This window comes from Phaseolus vulgaris, chromosome 9, assembly GCF_051622355.1.
Source record: "Phaseolus vulgaris cultivar YP4 chromosome 9, ASM5162235v1, whole genome shotgun sequence".
NCBI classification, from domain to species: Eukaryota; Viridiplantae; Streptophyta; class Magnoliopsida; order Fabales; family Fabaceae; genus Phaseolus; species Phaseolus vulgaris.
Window position 1 is genome coordinate 30,537,711 of NC_143506.1, and position 11,149 is coordinate 30,548,859.

General features: G+C 30.2%; 1 protein-coding gene across 1 annotated transcript; it reads right to left on the reverse strand.

Moving 5' to 3' along the window:
* Window positions 1-2,367: 2,367 nt before the first annotated feature.
* LOC137821623 (microtubule-associated protein RP/EB family member 1B) lies at window positions 2,368-7,888 on the reverse strand. Its single transcript, XM_068626305.1, has 8 exons — window positions 7,412-7,888; window positions 6,256-6,324; window positions 6,081-6,167; window positions 5,542-5,648; window positions 4,401-4,522; window positions 4,172-4,248; window positions 3,681-3,794; window positions 2,368-2,767 (listed from the first exon to the last, which is right to left on the reverse strand). The coding sequence occupies exons 1-8, from the start codon at window positions 7,517-7,519 to the stop codon at window positions 2,612-2,614; spliced, it is 840 nt and encodes a 279-aa protein (XP_068482406.1). The 5' UTR covers window positions 7,520-7,888; the 3' UTR covers window positions 2,368-2,611.
* Between the last annotated feature and the right edge of the window lie 3,261 nt (window positions 7,889-11,149).

Sequence of the window (11,149 nt, forward strand, 5' to 3'; positions counted from 1 at the left end):
TATCTAGCACCTTTTTGTTTTTATTTCCCTATCTAGCACCCTTTTATTTTTTATTTCCCTATCTAGCACCATTTCAAAAATAAATAAATAAATAATAAATTAAATATTTTTTGATAATTTTAATTTTGAATACATTAAAAAATAAGTATTTTTAATGTTTAAAATAGTTAGAAATATAATTAATGAATAAAGAAATGAGTTTTTACAAAATATAAATAAAAAAGTAATAAATTAAAAATGTTTAGTTAAATTATTTTTTTAAGAATTAAGAAAATAAAAAATTAAACTCTACAACAACATAAAAGTTGAATATATAAACATAGATTAGTATTTGTTTTTATTATTATTAATGATGTAATCATGTTCATTTCAAGTAAACAATACAGGACATAATTATAAAAAAAATCAAAGTCAATTAGTATTAATTAATATTGAACGCACAAATAATATTGAAGTGTCTATCTACCTTAAATGCAAAATCGTAAAAAAAACTAATGCAATTGCTACACTTAATGCTTAAAAATAAGAAGAAGAAAAATGTAAAAATAAATAAATATAGAAAATAAAAACAACAACATTGCAAGAGATTTTTCATGTTATGAAAGACTATTTGATGGAACTCATAAATGAAGAGTATTGGCCTGCATACACTGGTCAAATACTATGCCCAAGTCCCGACATGAAAATAACCTCAAAGGAGAGACATAAGTCAAGTTGAATAAAAACTGATATGGACATAAGAGAACAACATGATCAAACAAAAAATGTTCATATTGTCAAACACAAAAATAACATGTCCCAACATTATTGGATTGTGCACTTCTCGTCATTAATTATGTTTCATTTCGCACAAATTATTTAATGTACCATCTTTCATTTATTTTTCTTTTTATGATCAACATCTACTTATTTAGTATCGTCTTATATCTCTTATCTTTATCTTGTTTGGATTTTTATATTTTTTTATATCTTATATATTTATCTTATTTTGTTTTTCCTTTATTTTATATCTTATATGTTTTTAGTTATTATTTTTTCTGCCATTGTTTATTTATTTTTATTTTTATTTTCTATACTTATTTATTTTTGCATTTTTTTCTTCTCATTTTTAAGCATTAAGTGTAGCATTTGCATTAGTTTTTTTTTTAGGATTTTGCATTTAGGGTAGACACTTCAATATTATTTATGTGTTCACTATTAATTAATACTAATTGACTTTGGTTTTTTTATAATTATGTCCTGTATTTTTTACTTGAAATTAACATGATTACATCATCAATAATAATAAAAATAAATACTAATTTATGTTTATAGATTCAACTTTTATGTTGTTATAGGGTTTAATTTCTTATTTTCTTCATTCTTAAAAAAATAATTTAAACTAAACATTTTTAATTTATTACTTTTTTATTTTTATTTTGTAAAAACTCATTTCTTTATTCATTAATTATATTTCTAACTATTTTAAACATTAAAAATACTTATTTTTTAATGCATTCAAAATTAAAATTATAAAAAAGAATTATTATTTATTTATTTATTTTTGAAATGGTGCTGGATAGGGAAATAAAAAATAAAAGGGTGCTAGATAGGAAAATAAAAACAAAAGGGTGAGAAATAAAAACAAAAGGGTGTTAGTTAGGAAAATAAAAGTGTAAATGGTGCTAGATAGGGAATTTACCCCTTGGAAAGGAGGTTGAATCTCTCAAAAAAAAATTTAAAAAAGTAAAGTACATTTCCGTAAAATTCTATTTGAATTGAATAATTTTTTTTAAGGAGAAGAGAAATAAAAAATAAAATGTTAAACTTTACCTAAACTAATTCATCTTTTTGATATCTGTCACGTGTACCTAAGACTAATTCATGAGAGTTGTTCTGTTTTGGTTAATCTTTTGACTAAATAGTTTACAACTTTTGAAAAAAAAGGTTTAAATTCTTGTCCTAAATAGAAAAAACTAACCATATAATTAATATTATCACAATTAAATGATTGGACAATGCTTTACATTAAGATCACACCAAACTTCAATACCTTAACCATTAATTCATATGTGCATAAAATCCTATAACATTGGATAATATAAATAAATTCTCAAATACAGTATAGAGTTTTCTACTTGGAATTTCAAATGATATTGGAATTTGATTAGTAGTATTAACATCATCATGATCAATTTCTTGAAAAATCTCAAGTGGCAAAACAAAATATAACATTTCTTGCACCCTTTTAAAAGTAAAAGGAATTCATTTCATTCATACTTATAGATTGTAAAATACATAAAACATAGCAAATTTCATACATACATACTGCAGAGGTTGAATCCATTTAAAAAAAAGTTCATTGGAGAAATTCTTTTAAAACTGATATCAAGGACAATGAGATTATTTATTTATGGGAAACATAACCAGAATATTTGATTATCCATCCAGGCTTACAATAAGAAACAAAAGATCCATAAAACTACAGCTATGTCATTATGGCAATTCATGGCCATGGCATGGAGAAGGATAACCAGTCTTAGTCATCACAGATGGCACTAACGCTTGTTTTACCAGGGACCTGACAAATATCTTGTGCATACCAGCCAGGATCATTTTGTAAGAGTAGTTATCAGGTTTCAGTTTCTGCTTCAACTTCAACTTCACCTTCAACTTCACCTTCACCTTCAACACCATTGATGACTTCATTAAGGTATTCCTGAGCTTCATCTAATGCTGATCCTTTTGCATCAGCCGCATACAATATCTTCTTAATTGCCTGAGACATCTGCGTAAATAAAATGTAATAAAGGAATTGACTTTTGTATAAATGCCCAATTTACTATTGATTTAGGAATAGATTGTTATATAAAGGGCAGTAATTTGTTTCCAACACTATGCAGCTGAATCATACCAAAACAAACAAACAAATATAAACAGCATAGGGTAAAGGTAGGGCAGAGGATTACAGTGCAGGCTCCAAACCCTGCAAAGAATCCTTTTATTTGACTACATATATAGAAAAGTTGAGAATGAAAAAGAGAAAAATAAAATGCAGCACAATTCTCCAGAACAGTTAGAGATGTTTTGGTCCATCTCCTTACAATCCAGACTAACTACACCAAACAAAAAGCTTCTTTAAATCTATATAACAGATTTCTAACTACTGAACCAGATTTCTTGCTGGTCCAATAGATTGTTTGAAAAATTGACTTAAGACAACATATATAACAATCAGAACATCATCCTTCCCTTTCAGTAATATCACTTCAACCTTGAGTGGCTGATTGTTAGCAGATCAAATAACACAACACTAGCAGGTGCTCAAGTTTGATTTGATACTTGAGGTGTTCACAAATATCACCTTGCTCAGTGAGGAACTGGATATCCTTCCACATACCCTGCAAAAAGACTAAGGCAAACCTCTTGTAGGTCTGAGAATCCAGAATCTCAACCACACCCCCTCCCGCTATCACAAACCAATATTTATAATGCCCAAACTATTTCCAGTCATAAATGATGTTAAGAAATTTAGACAAGAAAATCCTTGAATAGATTGAGAGAATATCATATGATATTTGATATTGAAGCTCAACATAGTTAGAGCTGGACACAAGCACACTGGAAAGTAATAGACCTTTCAAATCCATTGTGAATAAAAATAACTACACTACAATGAAAGCCTTCATTAGAATTCTTACAGGATCTTCCTCCAGTTCTGAAGCCTGACAAAGAATTTCTATATCCCTTAGTTTTGCAAAGTAAAAGTCTCTTTCTTTTTCCAAGTGATCCACTGACAGTTTGAGATCAGAAACCTGGGAAACAGAAAGTAGAAAACATAATGAACAATGAAAAACACTGAAGCTAAATCATTTTTCATTAAATTATTATGTAACAAACTTTCAACAGCAATACCAACACAAGACCTAATAGAGTGTCAGGTGAGGTCTCAGCAAGCGTATATTGCATGATATCAGGTGCAACCATTAGGAAATCAACAATGTCTAAATTCTATGTACATGTACCAATTTCTTCAATATAGAATTCTATAATAAGTTCAAATTTGCCTTCTTTAGCATGTATCAAACTATGCCTTAATGCTTAGAGGTTTATCTTGCATGTCATTTCTACAACCATCACATGTCATGCGAACAGAAAACATTGTGAACCTAATCTTCATAGTCATATATACCTGCTTGGACAAAGCCTGAATATCAGCTGAAGCATTAGCCCCGTCTGCTCCTCCACTTGACCTCAATTGCTTGGACCCTACACTCAAAAGGTCATAAACCCAAAAGGGGAAACAGAAAAGGATGAAGAGTTAAAATTGTAATGCAGAAAAAACACTATGAAAAAACTACAAAACAATTTAAATTCAAACTCAAAGACACCCATAAGCAAGCCAAAGGTTCTATTCGTACTGAGTGAGTCGCCTGAACCAGAATGATTCATAGTATTTGTTTGCAGTGATTTTGAGCTCTTTATACCCTTGACATTCCGGTTTCCACCCTTACTACCCCTACGCTCAACAGGATTATAGTTCCTACAAGAAAAGTGGAAAGCATTTGATAAATTATACTGACCAGAACATATATGCATAGCCAGAACAGCTTAGTATTTCATATCCAAATATCAGTAAGAATGTGAGTTTAAATGAAACTGAAACCTATTCTAGAATAGACCAGCAGTGAATCGCAAAATACAGCAACATGATTAAATAAATAAAAAGGAATAAAGAATAAACATACTAATTTTAAATAATTAAATGTAAAACCTAAGTCAAAAACAAAATTTCAAACCCTATTCAGTTTCTCTCTACACATTGAACTTTGTATTTCGAAATGTATAATACTTACATCCTATAATATCATCAGAATGGAATTCCCCTTTAAGAGTACACCTGTGGAATTTAAGAACACCAACAACCATGGCTGCCCATCCTTATAATACAAAAGATATATGGTCCCAGAAAATCTTTCAACTTCTTTTTAATTAAGTCTGAACATCTCATTCTACTTGGGACATTGTGGTCATGTACTAGCATAGCAAGTGTCTAGCTAACTGTATGCCAGACTTCATATGTAGTACCATGAGATCAGGTTTGTCATAGGATTATCTTAATGTTACAGATAAGTCATAGTCACCCAAAAAAAGTAAATGGCGGCCCTCTTTCAATAACATCTATAAAACAACACAATCACACTAATAAATAAATAACACGATTGCAGAGTCATTTTGTGTTTCGGGAATAACTTTCTCATGTTCCTCAATATTTTTTATTCTATTTCGATAGCATAATGAACTCGCCACATGTATAAGCCTTCAAGAGTATTCACAGACAACAATCTTTTGAGAAACTAATAAAATATCGAATTTTTAACTTTTATTAATTTAATATTTTTTAAATTATTATACATGACACTTTATTTATTTGTCAACACTATTGTATTTAAACTCCATATGTATCACAAAAAATGATAGATTTATGCATTTCTACAAGAAAAAATAGAAACTGAGGTGATCAAAACTATTAAAATATTGTAAAGAACTCAGAAAGCATACTCATTCATAATGCCTCCATTTACAGAATCACAGTAACGTTTTAGCCATTGAAGGAACTCCAAGTTGTCCAAAGGTCGGCCTTTAACAAGCCTTCCAACTTCAATATGCTGCCACATGGTAGTCAAGTTAGCCCAATATAGGCATCTACTATTAATTGTGTCAAAGTATACAAGTTTTCAATCTCAGGTTATAATCTGAAATGTATTGACTGTAAAATCAAGATGGAGATTCACACCCTGGCATTGAACTCATGCAACCAATGAAACTGGGATTGCATAGCCCAAGAAAGTGAGTAAACTGAGAAATGAACTCTGAATGCACAACAAAGCATAGAAGTAATACCAACAATAATTGCAGTCGGGAACAGAAAGGTAAGAGGAAAAAAAAATAATAATCTCACTCTCACAGATCTGGAATCAAACCATTATATTTACTCCTCATTAGAACTTTTAGGTCTTGATAAACACATATTAACCCATATGATAAATATTTTACCAATGATGAATCATTCCTTTGAAAGTTTAAAATCTTAAAGATACCTTCTCAATTTTCAGCTTGTTGAACACATCCTGCAGAACTTTGTAATTCTGAATCATGTCATACTCTGTCTTTGCATCAAAATTCACCTAGAACAACAAACTCACAAGTTTTAAAAACTAATCTTCGCAATAACAGAAGAGCATAAAAGAAGTTAGAACAAAGTCATATGGCCACCTTGTGCATTGGAACAACCCCTGGATATGTCATGTCCATCATCTGGCATTGCACAGCACCAGATGCAGCCTAGCAATAAGCATAAGGAATAAGCAGGAATGAACAAAAAACTAATAGACGCTCATCATAGATAATAAGCTTAATTAACTTTAGCATTAGCTAATAATCTTTACTGTCATTAACTATTGTGAACATCAGCAAATTTGAAATAGAATTATTTCCCCAAATTTGTTCTTTAGGAGAAAAAGTGAGGGGAGGGAAAACAAACCACACAAGCTCAGTGCAAAATCAATTTTAGTTCCACTCCATGGGATGTTCACACTTTACCTCAGCATTAACAATAACGAATTAGCAAACTTAATTATAAACATCCTTGACTGTCCAAATTTTTTGACACTAACACCAAGTGTGCATACTATACACAAGTATAGCATTGGAAAAAAATTTGGTAACATGAGAAAAAAAATTGACTACTTTTTTTTCAAAAAGGATAAAGGATCGTATATCAAACAATAATCATCAAAACTATAGAAACACTCGACCGATAACTTAGAATATTTTCTTTCAAAACCCACAATGAAAAGACAAAAATCCAACGAACAGATCAAACAACAGCTGGATGAACACAAATCAACTGGCTAAAACAAAATTTCCAGATTCCAGCATAATCCTCAGAATTTGTTATTCAACCACATTTAGCAAAACCATCAAAGAAACTCCAGCCGCAGCATTTCTAGCAAGTTATTCAAAAGCAAAACCACATCAAAACCAGATTCTAATTCTTTCAAGAACCCTAATACCTCACCATCATTAAAACCGCACATTGAGATAGCAATCACCCGAAATAAGACGAGGAATCGAAAATGCCAATATGTATGAATGAGGTTAAAAACGAAAAAAAGAGAGAAATAAAACACAATGTATTACAAGTTTTTTTGGTAGAGAAAAATAAAATGCAAAGAAAGTATCAATAACCCCACAAGATTTAAATTTAAAAAAAAAAAAAAAACAACCGGCATTCAGACAATGACATGAAACACAAGCCCAATAACATAAACAAATGAAATAAAGAAACCACATTTCTGTATCAACCAAAAAATCATTCTTTTTCTATTTATTTTTCAATGTTGGCAAGTACAAGAACCAAGAGGATTACCTCCTCAATGCGAGAGAGGTTAAGTTGAAGGCGATTGTTGATCCAAGTGAGAATCTCATTTCTGCCGACAAAGTATGCACTATCCATCATCCCTATACTCGACGCCATTTCTTTTCCACGAAGACTGAACACCAACAACAGCAGCAACCCAATGGGAAAAAAACCAACAAGCACGCTTCTGGATAAAGGGATCAAGATTCTGGGGGTGAAATCTGAGGGTGGGGTTCTACGTTTAAATCAAAAATATTATTTTTATTTTCAGAAGAAAAAAACAGGAAAAACGGAAGAAAATGAATTGAATGAACGAACGGTGAAGAATTGATTTGATTCTTCTGCTCTCAGAAGGGAACGGAAACCGAAACAGGACAGTGGGCACAACCAAACCGTACCAAAACAAAGAGAGAGAGAAAAAGAGGTTCTTTATCACATTCTCTTCTTTCCGACACATATAACGTTTGCTCTAGCCACACTTGAAGTGGGAAACCCGTTTTTAAAAATATTAACTAAATAATCAAGTTATTAATGATGGCTAGGTTTATTATTTTTTAATTATTTAATTTATAATCTTAGTGTTTATATTTTATATATTTATTTATTCTTAATTACATTTTCAACACTATATATTTTATTGCGCCGTTCCGAAATTTAGTGCCAAATGGAATGATATGATAACGTTATGTGATTCTTAATCATAACGTGCAACTGGTGAGAGTGAGAATTACTTCTATCAACATGTGTTATCAAAGTTTTTGTTTGTTTTTTTTAATTTAATAGTATTCAAATATCATTTCCTGAAAATGATTTCATTGAATAAATCAAGCTTTGGAAGATTATCTAATTTATGTATATTTAATAAATTGATCGTTTTTAATAAATATTAATTAGTAATAAAGTGCAAAGAAAAGGGTTGAAAGAGTGTGGGATTCTTGGGATGTGTTGTCTTATTCGGCAAGGGGTCGTCATCGATAAAGTCTTTTATTGGATAAAAGTTGAAGATAAACAGAAAGGACAATAAGAAGAATTGTTAGCTTATAAGATTATTAGAAGTTGTAGAAAAGCAACAATTCTAACTTATCACCACTCTTTCTTTGGTAAAGGGACTCTTCTAAACGTTTGTAACCTACCAACAAATCAAGCCTTCAAAATCTTAAGTCTTTTTTGAGTTGTTGTTCAACTTAAGCAAACAGAATAGTTCTACAATGATGGTTAATAACAAATTTGTTAAAACATTTCTTTCTTCTGGATAAATCAAAAACACCAACTCGTTGCAATTTCTAGGAGTAGCGATATTGGTCTGGTACAAAATTTTGAAAAGGAAACAGTCTAAACATGGACTATTTGTAGTATTATTATTTTTTTTTAAGTCAAAACTATCAAATATGTTTTCAAAAGTGTAAAGGGTATTAATGTAGAGCTCAAAACTTATTTATCATTTCTATCTTTAAAAATTTATTAGCTATGTTCTTAATTTTAAACATTAATGTGATAATAATAATATATATATTAGAGTAATATTTTTATCTTGATATAATTAATTATCGGGGCACTAAAAAAGGTATAATATTTCATTTCTTGAATATTTTGTTATTACAGTAGTGTATTTTTATTGTAAGGAAAGTTGAAGTATAGAATAGAACGAAAGGTTATTAACTACATTATTATTCTCATTCATTTTCATTAATATTATTGTTATTCTTAGTACTCTTGTCACTTTTGTTGTTGTTATTATTGTCATTTTTTATTGTCACTATTATCCTCATTGTTTCAATTATCATTAGTATCTTTATTACAATAACCATTATGTTAGTATTACTACTAAATAATTGATATTAAAGTAAATACCATTGTTTTTACTATTATTGTCGAAACTTTTATTACCACTTTTGATTACAATTATCATTATTTTGTTATTGTTATTATAATGTTATTTTCATCTTAACAAATGATATATCATCGTGGTTATCACCATTATTGATATCATTGTTTGTTATTATCAAACTCATTATTGTCATTATCATTATCACTAATTGATGGAAGAGGCTCAAACACCACTACAACTGAGAGCCCACCACCATGTCATATTGGGCCAATCACTAGGACCATGGCTAGAAAGCTTGAAGAGGATTGGAACACTGCTACTGATGGTCGATAGACCTATCTATACATGCTCAAAGATGCCAAAAGCTCCTAGCGAATAATAGCTTTTAATTTATTGTTAAAAGTAGCATAGACTATTTCTTTTGTAATTTTGTTGAACATGCAAATTGGTACCTAAAATGCTAATCTAAGTTTAATTAGAGTTCCCTAAACTCCTAATTAAACTTAGGACAGACCCACACTAGCCCAAGGTGGAACGTAAGTTCTAGATCTATTTGCACATGCTAGATTCTAGAACTTACTTCCCATGTGCTGAATTTTAGGCGCCAACTTGCATAGCTTTGAATTTCCCTCTCATTTTCACCTTGTGTAAACCGGCCTCCCAAGCTATTTAAGGAGTGTCTTGGCTCTTAGTTTTGCAAGATTAACATACTTAGTGAATGCTGCCAAATTGTGCCAATTTCACTTCTTGCCCAAAAAACTCTTAGGTTAGGCTATTGATTTTCGCAAATCCCCCTTACCAAAGAAAGTTGGCCTCACCACTCTTAATCCCTACCTTTCTTGCACCTTCAAGGTCATCATAGCTCCTACGAGGACCTTGTTTCGTTTTCACTCCATGAAGCTTCCGCCAATCACCAACAATTCTACAAACAATGAAGGCACTTCTCCATCATTTGGTACCTAGAGTCATGATCTTCAAGAGATAAGTGCCTTATTTCATTTTTAATTTTTGTGTTCATTCAAATCCGTGTTGTTCTTCATGAATGCTTGATTGTCTTGCTATTTTTTAGTTTAATTTTGTGTTAGATGTTGTTTGGTTTAATCTAATCAGTGCATTCATGTTCAATTTGTTCTTGAGCTTCTATTTAGCAAATTTTGTGTAGGATCCATATAAATTTGTATTGTTGTTCTGTTTTTGGTTTATTTGAGTCTTTATTGCAATTTCAATCGGTTTATATTGTGTTTCTTTGAGTCACTTTAATTTTTGAATTCAATTGTGTTTTGTCTAGTCATGTTTCTCCTAAATTGTCATCAATTCCATGTAGTGTTGTTTTTGATAATTTTGGTTTCTTGATTTACTTTGAGTCCAGTTTTAATCTGAATTTGTTTGATCCTTTGGTGTTTTTTCCTTTTAGATTTGAGTTCATATTTGTGTGTTAGATCCATACAAATTCTATACATCAATTTCATTGTGTTCTTGAAGTTTCTTCAAACTTTTTTTAATTCCAGAATTAGGATCACTCTATTTTCAATTCTATGCTAGCTGATTTTACTTATCAAATTAAAATCCGTTGAAGAAAAATTATGAAACTCTGGATTTATACAGATTGATGTGTTAGAAAAACAAGAAAAAAAGAATCAACTCAAAAGACAAAATAGAAAAATAAATGATAAATCAAACAAAAAAAGTGTAGATCCTGGCGCCAATAGAGACGGTAATTTGACAATATATTTGAAAAATTTATCACAATTATTTGGTGCATTGTTTTGGTGTGATTCCAGAGCCAAAAGTTTGCTAAGATTTTGAGTTGTTAGTGGTTCAAATTTCAAATCCAAATTTCAAATAGCCAGCTCAGCATAAACGCTTTTTGTGCCTAAATTTTCCAGTAGTACTCTTTTTTTTAATCAATTCTAGTGTCA